This window comes from Talpa occidentalis, unplaced genomic scaffold, assembly GCF_014898055.3.
Source record: "Talpa occidentalis isolate TD23 unplaced genomic scaffold, MPIMG_talOcc4v2.1 talOcc4.4, whole genome shotgun sequence".
Taxonomy (NCBI): domain Eukaryota; kingdom Metazoa; phylum Chordata; class Mammalia; order Eulipotyphla; family Talpidae; genus Talpa; species Talpa occidentalis.
The window spans coordinates 146,323,639-146,345,154 of NW_023604295.1; the positions used below are offsets into that span (position 1 = coordinate 146,323,639).

General features: G+C 65.0%; 2 protein-coding genes across 3 annotated transcripts in view; both read left to right on the forward strand.

Annotated features, from left to right (window-relative positions):
* The first annotated feature begins 11,726 nt into the window (after window positions 1-11,726).
* On the forward strand, window positions 11,727-18,563 carry LOC119258278 (translation initiation factor IF-2-like). Its single transcript, XM_037526716.1, has 4 exons — window positions 11,727-11,805; window positions 13,395-13,706; window positions 15,645-15,802; window positions 18,238-18,563. The coding sequence occupies exons 1-4, from the start codon at window positions 11,727-11,729 to the stop codon at window positions 18,502-18,504; spliced, it is 816 nt and encodes a 271-aa protein (XP_037382613.1). The 3' UTR covers window positions 18,505-18,563.
* Window positions 18,564-18,621: 58 nt separating this feature from the next.
* The window catches only part of GATA4 (GATA binding protein 4), a 39,689-nt gene continuing 36,794 nt past the window's right edge, over window positions 18,622-21,516 (forward strand). For both annotated transcript variants that reach the window (XM_037526549.2, XM_037526550.2), the window contains exon 1: window positions 18,622-19,228. In XM_037526549.2, the coding sequence (XP_037382446.1) occupies window positions 18,622-19,228 (607 nt within the window). The remainder of the gene's footprint in view (window positions 19,229-21,516) is intronic.

Here is a 21,516-nt window from a genome sequence, read left to right on the forward strand (position 1 = left end):
AAGCAAAGGGTACAGGAGGACAGGAACCCGAGCTGGGGAGGACGCATATGTGCAGTGCCCCAGACTCCCGTCTGCTGGTCACCAGGAGCTCCCGGGGCCTGACTGTCCTATCACTGCACCACTAGCAGGCCCAGAGCCAGCGCATTCCACGCAGGTTCTTCTCCAGCACCCAGAGTCCCCAGAGAAGCACCCTGACGACTTTGATCTGACTTTGATCTTTATGTCCTGCTGCCCTCTAGAGAAGTCACACAGCCCTTCCCTGGCCCTGCTGCAAACTGATCAGCCCAACATTGAGGCTCCCCCACCCATGAAGGGGGGGTAGTGAGTAACAGGACACCCATTGAGTTCTCACACTTGATTACCCCTTCAGGTAAACTGGGAAATATTTTAGAATATTACACCTGTTTTATAGATGAGGAAACTGAGACTTCCAGGTGTTGCCAAAGGTCACCCCACTAATAATTAAACTCAAAAGTCCTGTCTCACCGCCCCCCCCATGCTGCCCCCCACCCTGGGGCTGCCCCAAGGACTCAGGACATAGTCTCTCCAGCACGACTGTCTGCTCCCATGGGAATTGTTGGGCAACCCTAATGACTCCTCTGAAGAGTCAGGCAAGACAGAGCCCCAAGGCTGCGCAGCCCGCTCCCCTGCATTTTGCAGGTGAGGCCCAGGAAGGTTAAGTGGTCTGCCAAAGGTCACCCCATGAGTGAGTGGAAATGACCAATGCCATTTTTTAAAATTAGTTAAAAGAACTGCCTACCAAGCCCATTTTTATGGCTTATTTTAAGCAGGTTAATAAGTATACCAGGCGCAGCTTTAACCCCACTGAGTAAATGCTGACACTAGTTTATAGATTTGCCAGATAAGTAGCAATAAGGAATTATTCATCTCTCATTTATCATCCAGCCTCGGCAAGGTGCAAGTTATAAAGGGAAGCAAATAGCAGCTTAAGAGCCCACACGTGTGAGAAAAGACAGGGAAAATAAAGTGGTTTACAAAGCGCCACACTTTCCCAGGCAGCCGTGCGGGGCGCCGGAAACTCGAGAAAAGGAAGGTATTTGGGGAAATCCTTGGCATCGCGCCAATAGGCACACTTCTTTTTTTAATAGATATTTTTTATCTCGGAGGCCGCATCGGCTGCAGTGCTGTGGATGAAGTAGGGGGATGGCCCCCAGATGCGCAGGCACGCCTCCTACACGGAGCTCTCAGGCGCCTGACTCCAGACACGCAGTCCTTACTTTGTTCCTCCGAGAACAGGTGCGCACCTACGAAGGACACGGTGACAAAGTGGAGTCTGCAGCCCAGCCCAGGCAGGGAGAGCTCAGGGCGGCTCACCTCAGCCCATCCCCACACAGCTGCGTTCTCCAAGATGGAAAGGGCCAATATCTGGGGGGAGGGGGCGGGGGGACTGCCTTGGTGGCTCCAATTAAGAACAAAATCCCCAAGTCCCTTTTCCTCAGAGACCAACAGCAGAGCCCCTGTTCGGGACATACGGGGAATGTACACGACATGCCCACAGGGTTTGCTTGTCTGGGAGGCAAATGCTGATGGAGTCACGTGTGTTGTTCAGGGGGCTGTTCTACTTCATTATTTTTTAAAGATTTATTTTATTTATGTGTACAAGCATATGTCTAGGGGGCCTCCCCGGTGGCGCAGCGGTTGAACGCTGGGCTGCAAAGCTGCCTGCAGCATTTGCAGCGCCTGTTGGATCTCTGGCCCCAGGCTAGGGTCCCACATGGCTCGCAGACCTCTCCTGCTGTGCCCGCTGCTCCCCTCAGCAGTGTACTTCGTCAGTCTGCCTGTTCTGCTCCCTGCTCTGGCTCTGGTGAATCCTCTCACCCTCCTGCGCTTCTGACTGTACCCAGTGCTTGTATAAATAAAAAAATAAATCTTTAAAAAAAAAAAAAGAATGGGTCTAGGCCAGGGGTGAGAGGCTGGGGTGGGGGGAGGGAGATGGTGAGAGGCGCCACCAGAGACAGGGTGGTGTCTGGAAGGCTGGAATATTGTACATGCACAATATTAAGGCTTAGAAGCTGGTGTAGAAATGGCCCTTTGTCTTGGTTTAGCCTCAGCTTCTGAGGGGCCTGGGCCGGCCCTGGTTCGCTGTCTGTGGTGCCCGAGACCCGTGCTGTCCACCTTGTGTTCCCACTGCCCAGCCCCCACCTTGGGCTCAGTCAGGGTCCCTCGTCCACCTCTAGCAAAAGGAGGGGGGGGCAGCTGCCAGCATGTTCCCAGGCTCCTCCTGGCTCCTCCTGGCCTTATCCCTTATCTCTCATCCTCTCCCCACAACGACTGCATCAGCTGAGGAAAGCTTGGCCTTGGGGTTCAGATTTATGGCGGGAACTAGAAGTCTGAGGCAGCCTAGTGAAATGGCAGAGCGGGAATGACCAGGGCTTAGGAGCCTGCCCAGGTCCTGCCACTAAAGAGCCGCAAGAGTGGCTCTAGGCAAGTGTGTAGCCCTCCCAGCCCTGCCTGCCTCTTCCTGGGTTCCCTTGAGGGGGACCTCCGGCACTCCACACATGTCAGCGTCACAGAGAGGGTGCCCTGTGACCGCTAAGTGGGCCAAAGTCACCAGGGCATTAAGGTGCTAGTAAGACAACATGTGGCGCCCGGTGCGCCGGAGTCTCTCCATGTCTGCACCCATGGAAGGGCCATGACAGTGGGTCTGGGCCACATCCCAGAGGTACCCCTTGGGTCACAGAGGACAGGGACTTACACTGTGTAAGGACAAGTTGGAAATGCCAATTTTCTGAATTCGAGTCACCAAACTTGTAAAAACATCTGCTACATGTTATAAGCTACTAGGAAATACAAAGATGTTAAATATAGAACTTCTGTCCTCAAGAACACTGAAATGGGGGTGCGTAGATAGATGTGTGGAAGATTAAATGAAATACAACACATTAAAGCTGGTAGACCCCAGGGGAGCGGGGTTTGACTCTGGAATATGAATGGAAGTTTAAGAAAGCTGTTTTAATTTTTGTTTTAGATTGATTTATTTATGCATACAAGAACTGGGGTACAGGCCAGAGGTGTGGGGGGCGGTGAGAAGATCCACCAGAGACACAGTGGGGAACAGAACAGGCAGATTGACCAAAGCACACTGCTGAGGGGAGCAGTGGGGAGACAGGAGAGGTCTGCCGCGCCATGTGGGTAGCTCCCTGGCCGGCTGTGGGACCCAACTCGTGCTGCAGAGGCTGCAGACATCCTCATAGGTTGCGTCGTAACCCCTTGTGCCACAAGGAGGCCCCTGTTTTAATTTTTTTTAAAGGTTTATTTATGCATACAAGAACTGGGGTACAGGTCAGAGGTGGGGGGGTGAGAAGACTCACCAGAGACAGAGCGGGGAACAGAACAGGCAGACTGACTGAAATACACTGCTGAGGGGAGCAGCGGGGAGCCAGGAGAGGTCTGCCACGCCATGTGGGTAGCTCCCTGGCTGGGGATGGAACTCGTGCGCCAGTAGCTGCGGACAGCTTCATAGGTTGCATCTTAACCCCTTGCGCCACCAGGGAGGCCCTGTTTTAAAATTTTTAAAAGAGGACATGTCTGAAGAAAGCCTTGTCACCCCCCCATCTCCAGGGTCCCCCTCAGAGTGCAGTGTTTGCAGTTGGGGTTCTGGAGTCCTATGGCTTTATGTAGAGCTCGGCTCTGCCACCTGGGAACCTGGGCAAGCTATTTGAAAGCTCAGTGCCTTAGTTTCTTCGTCTGTAAAATGGGCACGTTGTGTGCCCGCGAGGACGAGGTAACCCCACAGCATTCTTGGCACCAGGCCTGGCAAATACAGGCGCCCAGGACAATCTGTTGCCCAGTAAACGCTCCTGCCCGGTGCGTGGCTGCACGTTCGCCCTGCAGCCCAGCCTTCCTCACGCCCCCAGGAGCCTGGCTCTGGGGGCCCCGCGGGCGCTCGGGGCTGTCTGCGCTCGCAGGGCCTCGGGCTGAGAGGCCGGGCATCGCCCTTCCCCTGTGCCCCCCCAGGGAGCCCTGGAAGAAAACTTGAGAGGCGCGGGATGACCAGCTGGCCACGCGCGCTGGGGCCCCTTCACGTCACAAAAATGTCCACGTAGAAGGGGTCGTCCTGTCCCGGGCCGAGGCGGCTGTGGGGAGCCCGGGGGCCGCCTCTGGCTCGAGCCGCGGCTGGGGCTCCGGGTCCACGCAGCGAGGCCGCGCGCCCCGCCCCGCCCCGGCGCGCCCCGAGGGGTGTCGCCGCGAGAACGGACGCCCGGGTTCCCCCGCGTGGGGCCGAGGGCCTCTCCCCGGCTCCCCCGGCGCTGGGCCCCCCGCTCCTCCCGCGCCGGCCCCCCGCCCCGGTGCGCGCCCCGCGCTGCCGGCGCCGCAGAGGCCTCGGGCCGCGAGGAAGGGGGGGCGCCCTGCGGGCTGCCCGGCCGGGCCCCTCCTGCCCGACTCTCCGGCCCGGGTGCGCCCCGCGGGCGTGAGCGCTTCTCCGCCACCGGCGGACGCGGGGCCGCGGGAGGGCCGCGCCGAGGCCCCGGGCTCCGTGCCCAGCCGCTTCTCTCCCGCCGGCCGGCGCCCTCGCCCCGCCCACGCCCGCCTCCTGCCGTCGGGCGCGCGCCGGCGGGCGGGCGGGCGGCGAGGCCCGGGGACCGGAGCCCCCGCGCCCCCGCGCCCCCGCGCCCCGCGCCCCCGCGCCCCGCGCCCCGCGCCCCGCGCCCCGCGCCCCCGCGGCTAGCGCCGCCTCCAGGGCGGGGCACCCCCCCCCGCGGGCTCGCCGGGGGCGCGCAGGGGCCGGGGGCGGGCGCGGCGCCCGGCGGGAGGCGCGGGAGGGGCGCGGGGGCCGGGGGGCCGGGGGGCCGGGGGCCGGCCACGCGGGAAGCCGGGCGGCCGCCGAGGAAGCCGGGCCGGCGCGCGGGGCGCCAGGCGGGGGAGGCGCTTCCGCGGCCGCCGCCCCCTCGGGGAGCCGGACGGGGCGCCGGGCGGGGGCTGACCCCCAGCGCCGCGGAGTCTGCGCCCGCCCGCCGCCCCGCGCCCGCCTCCCGCGGCCCGCCCCGGGCGGCCGTCAGCGCGCACCTCATCAATAAGCCTGACAGGCGCGCCGCGCCCATCCATCACCCGGCGGGCGCGGGCACCCCGCGGGGGCGGGCGCGCCGGGGGAGCCGCAGCGGCGGGGAGGCGGCCCGAGGGCGGCAGCCCAGTGCCCGGCGACGCTCGACGGGAGGTTTGCAGTGGATCGACGCCTCCTCGACTGGACCGCGCCGCTTCGAGGACGGCCCGGTTCCGAGAGCTGTCGGGGAGCACATGCCGCAGGCGGGGAAGCTGGGGGCAGAGTGGGCCCCGGGCGCGTGACCCGCATTGCCACCCGCGTTGCCACCCGCGTTGCCACCCACCTCCTGGCCCCTGCTGCCAGCTGGGCGCCCGCCGCCCGTGAGCGATGTGCCCGGGCGCACGTCGCAGCGAGGGTGAAATGGCATCGAATGTGTGAAGCAAGCGGGGAAGTCGCGCGTGTGGTAGGTTCTGGGTGTGCCTGGCAGTGCCTGCGGGGGCCAGGCCCGCCCCGCCCCAGGGGGGTGTGGGGGTGTGTGGGGGGGTGTGGGTGTGTGTGGAGGTCAGGAAAGAACAGTATAGGAGGCCGGAGTATGTGGGGAAACACCTATACATAAAATCAACCCCCTTCCTTGGATTCCTGCTTCCAAACCCTTCTCCCCAGGAGCTAACAGGTTCGGTCCCCAAGCGTCATGCACTTGCCTGTCCCCGCGTCTGCTGCTGCCTGCTGGCCGCGGCTCTTCCTCGCGCGCGTCCTTTCTATGGCCGGTGTCTGCATCGCGCCTGCATGCAGCGAGCATCCAATCAGTGTTCACCGTGTGCTTTGCAGCCTTGTGAGGGAAGCAAAGAACCTGGTTCAGAGCACAGGGAGGCTGACAATCCTCCACGACCATGGTGTCACACCTCACAAGAGGCTCTGTGCCCACAGATTTACCCAGGGTCCCCAAGGGGGCAGGACCCCCAAGCCCCCCAGGGCTCCTGTCCAGTGCCACGGAGCTGTCCTAGCTGTAGGTTCCTGCGCCCCTTTTACTTCTTCCCGCCCCTGCCTCCCCCCTTGGGCTCTTCCGTGCCACAGGGACATCAGCAGAGCTGCCCTCGCTCTGTGTCCAATAGGAAAGTGTCCGGTGGGTTTTGTCCTGGTTGTGCTGACAGTGGTGTTCCCTAGCGTGGGGTTTTTCATCAAGTGAAAAGGATGAGATGAAACCCACGACCGATGGTGTCTCAACCTCAGCGTTCGTCTTTCCCCATCATCACCGCGGGGTTTGGCTGGAATTAGAGACAAGAGCGTGGTCATCCGCTTAGGTAAGGGAGCGAATGCACACGCGCACACGCGCACACTCCTTTCATGGAGGGGGCGGATGGCAAAGCCCTGTAGGGCCCAAGTAGTCCGTGGCTCTGGGATACCCCATGGCGCCCGCCAGACTCTGGTTGCGGTAAGGCTGGTGCAGGGTGGGCTTCTAGCTAGGAGCGGGCACTCGCTCCCGCCCAGACCTGCGGTAGCCGTCTCCCGAGCCCAGCTCTGCGAAGGCTGTTGTTAGGATCAGGGTCAGACGCTCCCCCTGCAGAACTGTCACGGGGGTGGGCTCCTGAACAAATGTGAGGTTTCCGAGGTCACGGGGGAGCGAGGGGAAAGGGGCTTGCCAGGATGGGCGGGGGGAGGGGCAGGGAGTAGCCTGAGGGCTGCCTGCTCACGGCCAAGGCACACCCGGCTTCACCCAAGCATCCCCTGAGTCCAGTGCGCAGGGGCCGAGTCACCCTCCTACAGGGCCAGACGTGGCACGGGCTGGCCTCCTGGGGCCAACTGGGCACAACCAGCCTCCCTCTGCCACCCCTGCGGCAGTGCCTCGCTGCAAGTGGCTTGGCGAGTCCGGGTTCCTGCTGCCTGGGCGGGACAGAGCAGCCCGCCTGGCTCCCTGCAGAGGCACCAGAGCTTCGACCATTTTTGCGGCCACAGGGGTGGGGGGATGCGGGCGTGGGGGGAGCCTGTAGGGAGGACCAACCTTGGAAACTGGATCCTTTCCCAAGAGAGGCAAAGCTTCCTTGTGTCGATAAATCACTCCCTGACGTCTCCTAGGTGGGAGTCAAACATGTACCAGGGATGGGAGTCTCGCTCAGGCCGGCATGGGGGGGCGTGTGAGAGGGAAAGAGGGAACAGGAGACTCTTCTACCCCCAGAATACTCTCACCCCTACTGTTCAAAAAGTCTGAATTTTTGAGGTTACCTTTACATACTGTGCAGAAAGGTCACCCTCTCATGTGCACTTCTGTGAGTTTGGACTCCTACCAGCCCAGGAGGATTCCAACATGCCCCAAAAGTCCTGCTCCGCTCTGGGGTTACCCCTCCCCCCACCCCTGGCACCCCGGGCTGGGCTGCTCGCTGTCCCCTCTGCCGTCGGATGCCCGCTCGCTCTCCTGCTCCCCGCGCACTCCCCACTCCCTGCTGTTGGGGTGTTTGTAGAGGGCGCCTTCTTGTTGCTCAGCAGCACCCCCCTGTACGGCTGTACCTCGCTTAGCCTTGCCCAGATGAGGCACTACGGCGGCGCCGGTGCCCTCTTCAGTTGGGGCAGGGATGAGTAGGCCTGCGGGGGTGTCCCAGCAACCCCGGCGCTGAGTGAGACTCGGCTCACGGCAGCTGTTCCCTCCTGGTGCGGACAGCAGAGACCCATCTGCTGAGGAGCCGTGGCCAAAGAGTTTGGGGTGAAGATGTCCTGTACCCATGGAACTACGGGCCTGGGGGGGGGGGAGTAGGACAGAGGGAGGGAGGGAATGAATCAGGGCCTTTGAAGTGGAGCAGAGACTGATTTCCCGCCGAGCGAGGAGACTTGAGTCTCCGCCTCCCCGCCCATCCCGGCAGGCAGCGTGTGGGCCTCGACGCCAGACTCCCCCTGGCAGGGGGTCCTGCCCTTTCCAGGGGAAAGGCCCCTCCCTGTGGAGGTGGGCGAGGTTGGCAGGCTGCTGGGGTTCGCCCTGCACCCCTGTGAGCGCCTTCCTGCTCCCCTGACCTGGTGCTGGTGGTTCTTTTTCATTCAGCCCCTGGTTTCCCTCAGCCCCGCACCCCCCCCCCCCAGGGCCTGCAAGGAGGCAGACTTTAAAGGCCCTTCTGATCAAACAGACAGAGGTGACCGGTGACCGTGAGGGCCGTGGCGCTAGCCGCAGTGAGAGGAATGCCGGGAACTGGCAGTCTTTGCTCCCCGGGGTCGGGGCGCAGTGAACGCCCTGGGACAGAAATCGGTGGGCTTGACCCCTGGATGCTCGGCGGCCCCCCTTTTCCTCTGACTGCCGTTGCGAGAACCAGTGATCCCCAACATTAACACTGTCTCCCACTAACAAGGGGTGAGAGGAGCGCCCCTCTCTGCCGGGCGGCTGCTGGGAGGTGCCCTGGCTCTCCGAGGACAAGGAGGAAGGGCCTTGGCAGGAGAAGGACCGCAGGGGCCACCCGGCGCTTCCCCTTTCGCTCCTGGCTTCTGGCTTCCTCGACACTTTCCTGTCTCCGGCTGGGCCACACCGGGGCTCGGCGCCTGCCTGGGCGTCTTCTCCAGCTTGAGGTCACCTCGGGCTCACTCTTGTTGGGGGGGGGGCTGGCCGCTGCCAGCACTGCAGCCCCGGGCCGCCTCATCACCTCAGCCCTCCCGGGCGGCCCGGCGGCCTCCCCGCCACGTTGACCTTGTCCCTGTCCTCGGGCTGGCCCAGCCCTGCCCTCCAGATCTCCTGTCCGCTTTCTCCTCCCCTCGTCCTGGCCACCTGACTTCGCACTCCCCTTCCGGCTCTGGGCCTGCATCCCTCTGCTGCCCGTCTCCCTCTCCGCCCTCCGCCCTCCTGCCTCTCCCTTCCCGCGCCCTGGAGAGCTACAGATCTGCCCCCTCCCTGCCCGCACCCCTTTTGGACGGCGTGAGCTTCCCCGCCGTGTTCTCTCCTCGTCCCACGCTGACCCCCAGGGGCCCGGCTGTTGCTGGGCACTCCAGGGGAGCAAGGGAGCAAGGGAGGACCCCCTTCACCCCCTGCTCAGCCTGCTCTCACCCCCCTTCCTCTCCAGTCTGCTCTCCGGCCTGTCTGCCGGCCTGTTTCCCGCCGTTCCCCTCCCTTCTCTGGTTTCTGTCTCTCCCCCTGGGCCCCCACCCAACTTTTTCCTCTCTCTGGGCTCCGACAAGGTCCTTCTGTCCTTCCTGGATGGATGGGTCTGGGCTCTCCCTGCTGGGGAGACCAGGAAGCCCCAGGCCTTGCCCACTGAGCGTTACTGCCTCGGCACCGAACCGACTGCCTGGCTGAGTTCAGCTTCCAAAGTCCTGACTTTGCGCCTGGAAATCCTTCTTCCTGCGGCCTCCAGGGCCAGCGGCTCGCGCTTTCCTCTGGCCGCCCGGATTTGCAGTTGGTGCGGGTGGGACTGAGTGTGCAGATAAACGCTCCATTCGACCCAGACTGGGCCCCTTTCTTGCCTTCTGGCCTGGGCATCAGTGTCTGAGAAGCGGTGGGACTCTGGGCACCTACTGCATGCCCCGGGGACATGTTCCCCTTGAGTGTCCCAGGCTCTGTCTCCCGGCAGCCCTGCTATCAACAGCCCTTTTTGTAATTTTAATCATTCACCGTTTATTGAGCATCTGCTGGGAGCCAGCCTTGCTCACGGCCCTCCTTGGTCATCCTCTGCCCGGTGTGTGCAGGGAGGGTGTGGAGAGCCAGTCACAGGTAAACGGATTTCAAACTCCAGGGAGCATAGGCAGCGCCTGGGAATAAGCAAGTGGACCTTGTCTCTGTTCCTAGACTCCCTGCTTGGGGAGGGAGAGGACCTGGGGCAGCTTCCGGAGGAGAAGGGCAGGGAGTGGTGGTGGGGGACGCTCAGAGTCTGCCAGCCTCCAGGGCGGGCGCCTGGGCAGAGGGCACCCCAAGGCCCAGAAGTCCTGCTGGTTGTCATTTTCAGGACCCGGGATGAGGCGCAGGCAGGGGGCGGGGCTGGAGGGGAGAGGGCGCAGCGGGGTGGAGCTGGCAGGGGTGGTGGCTGCCGCATGGCCCTGCCGGCACCGGCACCGGCTTCAGTCCTGGCCTGGCGGCTGGGCCGGGCAGCACCTCCCCACGCAGACAGCCTGGGCATCGCTGCTGGCCCCAGGAGAGTCTCGGGTCCTCTTTGCTGTCCTTCCCCTTCACACCGGCTCTTAGATGATAAGATTCAAGTTGTTTGATTTTAAATTGGTTTCATTTTTCAATGTCAGATGTGCACATTAGAGGAAATGCAGAAATATTTGGAATATCTGAAAAGCAGAACGGCGGTTTTCAAGGGTTTGGTTGTAGACACTTGACACTGCGGGGGGGCGGGGGGGCACAGCGATCTGCAGTCGGGGCTGGGTCCTCGGCCTGGTGTCCGCGAGGAGCAGGCGTCAGACGCCCCACGGCTCTCGCGTCCCCGTTGGCGCCCCTCGCGCCTGCCGCCCGCTTGGCGACGCGGTCCTTTCCTCGGGAGAAAACGGGACCTTGCGCGTACGGGCGATCCCGAAGTAACTGGATGGGCGGGCGGGCGCCGCACCCCCGCCCCGGGGAGAGCCGGCCCGCGCGGAGGTCTGGGCGGCCGAGGTCTGGCCCGCGTATTTGTAAAAAGCGGGCCCGAGGCGGCGCGCCCGGCCCGGCGGTCGGCCGGGGAGGCTGGGGGAGGCTGGGGGCGCTCTCCCGGGCGAGCTCGGTTCCTGGCGGGAGGGGCGGGCGGCGGGGAGACCCCCGCCCCCCAGGAGTGCCGGGCGTTGCCGCCCTCGGGCCCGGAGCGGGCGTCCTCGGGTCTGCAGCCGGATTCGTTCCCGGCGCCCCAGCCGGCGCCCTCGCAGCGGCCGGGCCCTGCGCGCTGCGGCCGGGGGTGGAGGGGGGTCCCGGCGCTGCCTGGCGTCGCCGAGGGGGAGACGGTGCGGGGCCCGGCCCGCGCGGGGAGGGGCGTCGGGGCTGCGGGGAGGCGGCCGGGGTTCGCTGCGCGCGGGCCGGGGAAGCCGTCCCCAGCGCGGGCCGCGAGCCGGCCGGGCAGCCTCCCCCGCAGCAAGCGGTGCGCGGGGCGGGCGGGGCTCCTGCGGGCCCTCTCGCGCGCGGGGGCGCCGGGGGGCCTTGCTGCCGATTAGACGTTGGGGATCCAGGTTTTTCTTTCAGATGCCATTCTTTCCCGGGCACCCCGCAATGCCCAAGGGTCTCCGCAGCCCCAACTGGAGACGGTGGCTTTCGAGGTTGCACCTGGTTTAAAGGAAGCGGCGCCGGGGTACACGCGGAAATCCTGGGGAGCCGGTGGGGAGACTGAATTTCATCGTTTATTATCCACCCCCCAATTGTGCAGCTTACAGCTGTGTCTCCTGTCTGGACCGCGCGGGCCCTGGTCCCTAAAGAGGCGAGGAAAGGCAGTGTCTGGGCCCCGGGAGCGCTTTCCCGAGGACAGGGGCCCCTCCAGTGATTCTCACTTGTCTAGAATCTCCGCCCGATTCTCCACTAGATCCGGGCCTCAGGAAAACGAGGCTCGCGCAGCGGCAAAACGCCCGGTGACTCCGGGAGAGAAAAGCCGCCCACCCCCAGGCCGGCGGGGGACAGCTCCTTAAGGAGCGGGGAGCCCAGACCTCGAGACCCCCGCCCCCCACCTTCCCTGCGCCTCGGGGCGAGGGAGAGGCCTGGGAACCCGGCGGCCCGATAAACCTCCATCGGCTGCCCAGCGAGGCCTTGAAATGCTCCGGGTTCCTGGCAACCGCGATTGCCCCGGCAGGGAGGGGGCGAGCTATGGAGGGGAAAAGGGGCACCCCCCAAAGAGCAGACCGCTTGCCAATCGCCCTCCGCGCCGAGAGCCCACGGGGAGAAGGTTGGGGCGCTGAGTCCTGAAAAAAAGCCACAGGAAACAGACACAAAAGTCTCGGCCCTCGGAGCCTTTCTAGAAGTAAGGAGCTTCCACAGGCTCCCAGGCCTGAGCCCCCCAGGAGAGTCAGCCCCCCAAGAGAGTCAGCCCCCCAGGAAGTCAGCCCCCCAAGAGAGTCAGCGCCCCAGCAGAGTCAGCCCCCCAGGAGAGTCAGCGCCCCAGGAGAGTCAGCGCCCCAGGAAGCCAGCCCCCCAAGAGAGTCAGCGCCCCAGGAGGGTCAGCGCCCCAGGAGGGTCAGTGCCCCAGGAGAGTCAGCGCCCCAGGAAGCCAGCCCCCCAAGAGAGTCAGCGCCCCAGGAGAGTCAGCGCCCCAGGAGGGTCAGCGCCCCAGGAGAGTCAGCGCCCCAGGAGAGTCAGCGCCCCAGGAGAGTCAGCGCCCCAGGAAGCCAGCCCCCCAAGAGAGTCAGCGCCCCAGGAGAGTCAGCGCCCCAGGAGGGTCAGCGCCCCAGGAGAGTCAGCGCCCCAGGAGAGTCAGCGCCCCAGGAGAGTCAGCGCCCCAGGAGAGTCAGCGCCCCAGGAAGCCAGCCCCCCAAGAGAGTCAGCGCCCCAGGAGAGTCAGCGCCCCAGGAGAGTGCCGGCAGAGCCGCGGGGAGAGGAGCTGGGTTGCTGGCCTGGCTAGGAATAGCCTCCCCCGCAAGGCCCGGGCTTCCTCGCCGCCCGGGCAGAAGCAGGCCCCGCGCGCCCCCAGCGAACGCCCAGAGCCGACCTGTTGCTGCCTCACCTCAGGGCAGAGGAGGAGAGGGAAGTTCCCCGAGGCCGGGGCGGGGTGGGGGGGGGAGTGCGGGGGTGCGGGGGGCGGGCGGGCACCTCCAAGGCCCGGCTACTGGGAACCCAGCGCGCGCTTTGACGCTGCCGCCCCCCCCCCCGCGCTGCTGGAAGAACCGGGGGGCGGGGGGGTGGGGGGAAGCGGCCTGTGTCCTCGGCCTTCGAGGACGCTCGAGAGCCGCCCCTCCAAGCGCTGAGCCTCAGGCCTCGGGCTTCTTTCTAAAATAACCCACTGCCCGGCCCTCCGGCTCAGCCCCTGGACTCCCCGAGGGGCGCGCGCGGGGGGCGCAGCTCTGAGGCTTCGGGCGTGGCTGGAGCCACGACCGTCCGCGCGCGAGCGGCAGCTCCTGCTCGTCCCGGCCCGGGTCGCCAGCCCTGCAGGAGGCCGAGGCGGGCCCTCGGCACGGACCTTTGGCTCCAGGCCCCTCGCTCACCCTAACTCAGGACGCTTCAGGCCGCAGGGAGGTCGCCTTCGCCGCGTTACGGAGCGCGCAGGCCCGCGTGGCCACCCGACCCGGCCGGCGCCCAGGCCCAGTCCCCGGCACCCCAGGACCCCTCGCTCTTAAATTCCCACGACTCAGATTTGCGGTGCCAAATTCCACACTGGCCCGGCGCGAGCTGGGGGAGCCTCACCGCGCAGCCTCCCCGGGGCGCGTCCCGGAGTCGGGGCGGCCTAAGGCCCCGCGCCCCGCACCTCCAGCTCGGGGGCGAGGATCCCCGCGCAGCCGCGCTCGGCCCTTCCTCCGGGATTTTCCTGAGAATCCCCACGAGTTGGCCACGATCCCTTTGGGGGTTTCCTTTCGCTCAGCGCCCGCGTCGCCCTCGCTGTAACCGGGAACCCGCGACCCATTTCCAGCGGCGGAAGCGGGTGTCGGCGCGGCCCTTTCTCCGGAGCCGCGCGGGTTTCGTGCAGGGAGGCATCTCCCCCCCCCCGCACCCCGCTAATCTGGAGTGACCAGCCTGAGCGAGCGAGAGAGAGAGAGAGACTGAGACTTAAAAAAAACCGTCTCCACGAGAGCCGAGCGCGGCCGCCGGCTGTTATCTGCGCCGAGGCTGCAGGAATCGATGGGCTATTTTTGCGCGGTAATCGGGCCCTGCGATTGCTCTATTAACCTTTAGACCTGTCTGGGGGCTCGGGCTGGGCTCGCAGCCCGCTCCCTTGGGGCCCAGGCCCCGACGCCTTCTCCGAGCGGGGCCGCCGCCCCTGCACCCCCAGGCCGGAGGGGGCCGAGGCCTGGGGAAAAGCCCCGCCGGCCGCGAGCGCCGGGGCCGCAGCTCCGCGGGCTGCAGGGCGAGGTGGTGGCGGAGCGGGCGGGGCGCGGCAGGTGGGGGGTCTGCTGGGGGGCACGTTTTGTATAAACATGAAAAACTGGGGGCCGGAGCCGCCGCGTGGCCTTCTTCCCCGGCGGCTTGGAGGGAGGGGTCGGTCTCCGAGCGCAGATTTGAGGGGTCCAGTCCGGGGCTTCTTCGGCCGCACCGTCGCGGAGTCCGAGGCCAGGAGGATCCCCACGGTTACCGGCCGGGCACCCCGGGGACCCAGCGCCCCACACGCGATCGGGGGTCGCGCCCGAGGTCCCTTCCTTCCTGTCAGCCCCGCCCCTGGCCCCCGGCGGGGCCGGACCCGGACCGGAGTTGGGGGCGGGGGATCGGGGGGCGGGGGGCGGCCCTCCGCCGGGGGCGGGGGGCCTGGGCAGCGCCGCGGCCCGCCGCGCGCGGGGCGGTGGCCGAGCCCGCGGCCGGCGGAGCAGCCCGGCTTTTTCCGCGGAGATCCCGGCGCCTGGACTTTGGCTGCTGGGAGGTTTTGAACAGCCCCGCAGCCGGCGCCCCGCGGAGGTGCAGCCCCGGCGGCGCACCCCCGCCCCCGCCGGCACGTGACTCCCGCAGCCAGTCAGCGCGGCCGGGGCGCGGGGCGAGGGGCCGGCGCCGCGGCCAGGCTGGACGCGGCGGGCGCGGAGGCTGGAGAGGCGCCGCCGCAGCTGGGGGCGGCCGGGAGGCTCGAGGCCGGGAGGCCCGGTTCGGTTCTTCCTTCCCGCGCGGCCCCGCGGCCCCGCTCTGCGCCTGCGGCGAGGAGACGCAGCCGGTGAGTGGGGAGCGGACGCGGTCACCCCACGTCCCCCGATGGGCAGAGCCCGCCCCGCTCGCGGCTCAGCCCCGGCCGCGCCTTCCCACCCGCGGGGAGCGGCGCGGAGCAGGGTTCCCGGCGCGCGGGGCGGCCTTCGTGCGAGCCCGGCGGATTCCGCCGTCTCCCCGTGCGCTCTCCGCCGCGGGTTTGCGCCTCGCAGGCCTGGCCTGCCCGGGCGTGTGGCCGGGTGGAATCGCCCCAGCCGGCTGCCCGGGCCAGGCCCAGGGCCGCTCGCACTCGGAGGGACGCGGCCGGAGCCGAGACCCCTTTGGCGGCTCCCGGGGCGCCGAGTGGCCGCGGGGGGCAGCGCGGCAGGGCCTGCGCCCCGGGGAGGCTCGGAAGTCGGGACAGAGGCCGAGCGGCCCGATTTCCCAGCCAGCCCCTCGCCCTGTGAACAGGGGTTCGGGCAGCGACAGCCCCTGGCGAAGCTAGCGAAGCCACCCGCCCACCCTGCTGCGGGGTCCAGCGGGCTGACCCCGGAACGCAGGCGGAGGGCAGCGGCCACCGCGGTCGGGTCGGCCTGCGGGGCCGCGATACTTTGTCTCGGCTTTCACCCGGGGTCCCCCAGGGGAGAGCGAGGTGCCGGGCTGGGGAACTGCTACCCCGCCGGGGCCGGGGATGGGGATCTTTCGGGTGGGAAGGGGTGGCCTTTGGGCGACCCGGGCCGGCGCCCCAGCCCGGCCGCCGCAGGGTCGGGAGCGCATTTCCTGTGCCGCGGGAAAGAGCCGGCGGCCTAGCGCGGGTTTCGGCTCTTCAGGGGAGAAAGGCTGCCCTGAGGGGCCGGGGGTGCGCCCACCGGTGGTGCTCCCACTCTTGTGGGCCTCCGGGTCCCCGACAGCGGCCGGCTGCTTTTTTGCCACCCGTGTGAGCGGCGCGTGCGCCCCTTTTTTGCGCTGCAGGCGGAGATCGCAGGCCGCGGCCCGGCGCGCAGCCAGAGCAAGGATCGGTGCATGGACGGGAGCTGCGGGGCTCCGGGCTTCCCTGCCCGCAGAGGGTTTCGCAAAGGGCCGTAGGCTTAGTCTTGAAGAAAGAAAACACCTCCTGTCCTGAATTTGAGGTGAACTGGGGTGAGCGAGCGGGAGGAAAGGGAAGACCGTGTCTCAGACCTGGGCCCCGAGGCCTGGCCCAGCCTCAGTCACAGAAATAACGACTCATTTTAAGGGTCTTCCCAGAAAGGTGTAGCGGGAAAGCATCTCTTTGTTCAGGAATCCAGCTCCCAGATAATGTATCAGCCACTGGAAAAGGCAGAGCATGTAAGAAAGACGAATGTCAGCTCTACAGGATTTTTAGCGTTGCATTTTAAAGCTTGTGAGTTAGCGTCTGTATCTATACTGGACGTTGAATTACAGAATTATAAGTTCTCGTTATAATTACAGTTACATTTTTAGAATTGTAGGTGCTGAGTATTACCAAAAAATACAATAAAATCGGTCAACTATACATTTCATGTAAAAATTAAATACTGCACATCTTAGCAAAGTAAACCCATGGACTTGCTTATTGAAGCCCAGAGATGCCTATGTGTTAATTTTTGGTCTTGATTTTCAAAGAGGAAAGCTGGTGATAACAGATCTTTTTTGGGGGGGGTTGGCTAAGAGAGACCGAATCCAACCTCTCACCAAACTTCCTACTGGAAGTGTCCACAACACCAGTAATATACTGTATATTTTTTAAAGCAAATAATAAACCACTTAGAAGTTACCGTGTGACGATCACAGGGCTATGAATCCCATTTTATTAGTGATGTTGCAAAAATAGTTGAAAGCATTAGTGTGTATTAGAGATTTCATTTCTAGAATTTTTTTACAATAATAAAGATGAACATTTATTATAGTACATGTTACATCGGAGGAACTTTCTTATGGCACATTAGAAATCTGTAGTAATGACAATAATAATAGTAAACAGTCTTGTGGAACCTTTTTTGTGCCCATTCTGAGTTGTTGGGTTTTTTTTAATGCATACAAGAACAGGGGTGTAGGCCAGAGGTGTGGAGTGGGAGAAGATTCACCAGAGACAGTGGGGAGCAGAACAGACGGATCTACTGAAATACGCTGCTGAGGGGAGCAGCGGGTGAGACTGGGGAGTTCTGCTGCGCCATGTGGGTCACCTCCCTGGCCAGGAATCTAACTCTTGCTTGCTTCGGTGGCTGTGGATAGCTTCCTAGTACTGAGACTTAACCCCTTGTGCCACCAGGGGGGCCCCCCTTCATAGTTTTTGAAGACCCCGTTATAAGTGCTTTCCATACATTAATTTAGAATCCTCACGATGACTACAAGGTAAATATCTTGAAAATTTGCATTATTGCAAACAAGGAAACTGAGGCACAGAAGTTAAGTGATTTATCTGAAGTCATTAGTCAGGAAGTGGCCAAGCCTGGATTTGGTGCATAGTTCAGTTAACATTTGTGTAACCGTAGGATTGCAGAGAAGCCACTGTTAGGCATAGCTGCCTCCTTTTAAGGCGAAAAGGGGGGGGGGCCTCCAGACCCCATCCCCCATGCCCTCTCACTGTACTTTGATCTGAGACAAGTTTCAAAACAGTCTAGTGCTTCAGTCCCCTCTTTTGTGAAACCAGGAGAGACACTTGTACTTAGCGGAGCTGTGGGGAAGGATCTGGAACAGAGCAGGTGCTTCAGAACAGCAGCTCTTGTTTCAGCAGAAATATTGAGCCTGAAAATCAAAACACAGGCTACAAGTTTGAAGTCAAGTCCTACCAACGACCCTCCCCCCCAAGTGGTCTGGCTCCTGTTCTCATTCCCAACCTGGGAGGACTAATAATGGTTCCGTGAATTAGACTCAGAATCGGTAATTTTGTCAAGTGACCTTTGTACATTCCCCTCACTTTCCTGGTCTCGCTATCCAATCTGCAAAATCTCTAAAATATATTTGCTTGCAAGAAACAAGATTTGATTTGATGACCATACAGTGTTGTGGTTAAGGAATTTCATAGCTCTTTTTGGGAGACTTAGCAGACACTGTTGCTCATTTATAAACATTTGGATTCTGCCCCTGGTCAAAAAAAATTTTTTTTTCAAAAAAAAGTCTCTGAGGTTGCTGGTTTTTATGAAGTCTGCCCTTGCCATCCACGGGCCATCTGAAGTTCCTCCTTGGGCAGGAACTGGGCATAGCTGTGGGAACAGAGGAGACGGAGGGAGAGTCCTTAGACCCCAGGCGTTCTGCAGCAACCCTTGAACGTCATAAAATCCTGTGACAAGAGTGTGCTTTAAAAATAAGGTAAAATTAAAGTCCTATACGGATTAGAAATACCAAAATAATTGAGCCGGATCACCACCAAGAATTCCAGCCCGGGAACCGGAAAGCCATTTCTCCAAGCGCCCCTGGGGCGACTCCCTTGGGCGCGCAACCGCCTGGCCCGAGGCTAGGCCGACGCGGCGCTTTCGCTTGCGGCTCGGAAGCCGCAGCCGAGTGGAGGAAAAGCGGGTTCTGCACCCCCGGGCTCAGCTTCTCTCCCCTTTTGTCCTTCCTGCAGGGCTCCGGCTGCAGCGAGGAGGGCGCGAGCCTGCCTACGCCCTGCGCCCCCCGCCTCGGGGGCCCCACACCCCGCCGACGCCTCGCCCGTCTCCACCGCGCGCCGGCCGCGAGCGCTGACCTCCGGGTTTCGGTGGACACGGCCCCTGCTCCAGCAGCTCCCGCGGCGGCCGGAGTCCCGGCCCGGGCGTCTCCTGGGAGCCGGCCCCGAGGCTCGCCGCGTCCGGACCGCGCACGCACACAGCTCGGCGGGACCTGCCGTCCGTGACCCCTGGATTTGGGTGTCCGCTGCCGCGACAGCCCTTCGCCCGCGCGCGCTGCTGTCGCCGCCAGGGCCGCCCCCGGCGTCGCCGCGAGGCGCAGCCCGGCCCGCGCGCGCGGGGCGATGTACCAGAGCCTGGCCATGGCCGCCAGCCACGGCCCGCCGCCCGGGGCCTACGAGGCGGGCGGCGCGGGCGCCTTCATGCCCGGCGCGGGCGCCGCGTCCCCGCCGGTCTACGTGCCCACCCCGCGCGTGCCGCCCGCCGTGCTCGGCCTGCCCTACCTGCCCGGCGGCGCGGGCGCGGCGGCGGGCGCGGGCGCGGGGGCCGGCGCGGGGGCCGCCCCGTCGGGCGCGGGGCCGGGGCCGCAGCAGGGCAGCCCGGGCTGGAGCCAGGCGGGGGCCGAGGGCGCCGCCTACACGCCGCCGCCCGTGTCGCCCCGCTTCTCCTTCCCGGGGCCCGGTGGCTCCCTGGCCGCGGCCGCAGCCGCTGCCGCCCGGGAGGCCGCGGCCTACGGCGGGGGCGGCGCGGCGGCGGGCGCGGGCCTGGGCGGCCGTGAGCAGTACGGCCGCGCCGGCTTCGCGGGCTCCTACTCCGGCCCCTACCCCGCCTACATGGCCGACGTGGGCGCCACCTGGGCCGCGGCCGCCGCCTCCGCGGGCCCCTTCGACGGCCCCGTGCTGCACAGCCTGCCCGGCCGCGCCAACCCCGCCGCGCGGCACCCCAACCTCGGTGAGTCCTGCGGGGCGGGCGTGGGGCGCGGGGCGGGCGGTGGGGCGCGGCCGTGGGGCGCGGGGAGGCCGTGGGGCGGGCGGTGGGGCGCGGCCGTGGGGCGCGGGGAGGCCGTGGGGCGTGGGGCGCGGCCGTGGGGCGCGGGGCGGGCCGTGGGGTGCGGCCGTGGGGCGCGGGGAGGCCGTGGGGCGCGGGGCGGGCGGTGGGGCGCAGCCGTGGGGCGCGGGGAGGCCTTGGGGCGTGGGGCGCGGCCGTGGGGCGCGGGGCGGGCGGTGGGGCGCGGGGCGGCGTTGGAGACGCAGCCCGACCGCGCGAGGGCGGCGGCCCCGGCCCCACCGCCCGGGAGGGAGCCCGAGGGGCGGCGCCGCGCTGCGGGCCTCCGGGGCCGGCTGTTGCGGCGGCCGCCCGCAGGGGCCCCGCAGGGCGCCGATTACTTGGAGCTCGGCCGTTTGGCCGCCCAGTTGGGGGCCTCCCCGGGCGCGGATGAAGCCCTTCGGGGGCGCCGTCGGGCCCAGAGAAGGGCCGGAGCCCAGAGACGGTCGAACTGCGGCTGGGCCGGGCCGCGGGGTCGCTTCGTGCGGGTCGGCGGGAACCGGGTGTCCAGGGGCGCTGCCGAGCCCAGGCCTGTCGGTGTCGGGGCCCGCGGCAGCCCCGGGGCGCCCCTTCTCCTGCTGGCTTTCTGGGCGGCGGCGCAGCGGCTCTCCGGGGGCCGCGCCCTGAGGTGCCCCTGCCCGGCCCTCGGGTGCGTGAGCTCCAGTCTGAGCCCGGCCCGGGCCCGGCCGGGAAAGGGAAGTGAGGATCAATAGTCCAAAATGTGGGGAGCCTGGGCGGGGGCGAGAAGAAGGGCCGGTCGGCTGGGAGGGAGCAGGCCCTGGGGGGAGGGGAGCCGGCTGGAGAAGCAAAGTTAACATTTACTGACCACCTACTAAGTGCTAAATCCTTTCGTTTGTTCTCGCTTTGAAGAGTAAAGCCCAGCCCCCAGGTGTCCAGTGGGGGGGGGGGGGGGGCTGGCCTCTAGGAGGGACCCGCCTTTGAAGAGCTTTAAATTATCCTCAGGCCCTGGGTGGCCGAGGTGCCGGGGTCCAGCCAAATACACATCCCAGGTAAACTGATTAACCGTGGAAGTGGCGCCGGGCTGGGTCTGCGGCCCCTGGGCCCCCCTCCTCCTCGCGGGGGAGCCAGACGGCACCCCCGGGGCGGGGGCGGGTCGCTGGCTCCGGAGGCTCTGGGGCCGGCTGGGGCGAGATAGCGCTGCGCCCCACACAATGGCGCTCCAGGTGGGTGTGCTGGGGGAGGGGCGCTTGGCTCGGCCTGCTCCGAACTGTCTTGAGTTCTCTGGACCTCCCTAGAACGTGTGATTTGAAACCGTGAAGCTTGGTGCCCAGGGTTCCACTTTAGCGGGGGGATAGGGTGAGAGGCTGCTTCCCCAGCCCCCATAAGCCCGCAGTGAGAATTTGGTGCTGGGGGATGGGTAGTTCAGAATCCCCAGATGGAGAGGGTCGGGTCATCAGCGTCAGGAACACAACCGTGTTTTTAGAAATGCTGTGTGCGAACGCCCAGCAGGTGGTTAGGTCTAAAGTGTCACCCGCATCCAGAGGGAGGGTGCTGAAGTAAGCAGTGCGCCCAGATTCCAGAGTCGAGAGGGCAAGTGCAGCCTGTCTTGGGGCGCCCAGTTGAAGGCAGCCTGGCACCGGGTCAGGTGGGTCAGGTGGCTGCATGGCGGTGTCAGGGAAAAGGCTGTGTCCTCTCTGCAGGGTGTGAACTCAGGCCCGTGGGACTTGTTGGCAGCCCCATTCTCAGCCTGGTCTGCAGTGGTGCTCACGTGAGCGTGAGGAGAGTGAGTTCACAGTGCACACAAACGCGCCCCCCATGTGCCCCCGGCCCTGGGCCCTTGGGTCCCTGCGGAGGACCAGCGCCCGCCTGTCTGCTCACTCGGGCGGTAGAAACGTGATGATGCAGTTGCTGATCCCGGGTCTGTGAGAACGTGTTGCGTGAAGTTGCCCCCGGCCAGAGAGGACGGTGTGGGCCCACGTGGGCAAACCTGGCTTCGGTTCCAGGTGCCCTGTGACCCTGGGCAATCATTACCACTCTCGGTCTCCCCCCGTTTTGTGTAAATGGGATAATCATAACCACTTTCAACGCTGCCTTAAGTTAGAAGAGTTTGTGAAGACTTGATCTTTGGTCCCTCATCAGTGGGGGCTATTTTATTAGTCACTCACCATCTGTAACAGAGCGACAAGTTCTTCTGGCCTGCTCCAGGCAGGGCGGTTTCCCAGGACTCGAGCATT

Bases quoted from the DNA above. Each gene is read 5' to 3' on its own strand.
- LOC119258278 (XM_037526716.1), top strand. From the start codon at position 11,727: ATGGAGGGGAAAAGGGGCACCCCCCAAAGAGCAGACCGCTTGCCAATC. The intron at 11,806-13,394 runs GTTGGGGCGCTG...AATCCCCACGAG, and splicing joins CGAGAGCCCACGGGGAGAAG to TTGGCCACGATCCCTTTGGG. The intron at 13,707-15,644 runs GTAATCGGGCCC...TTTGCGCTGCAG, and splicing joins CGATGGGCTATTTTTGCGCG to GCGGAGATCGCAGGCCGCGG.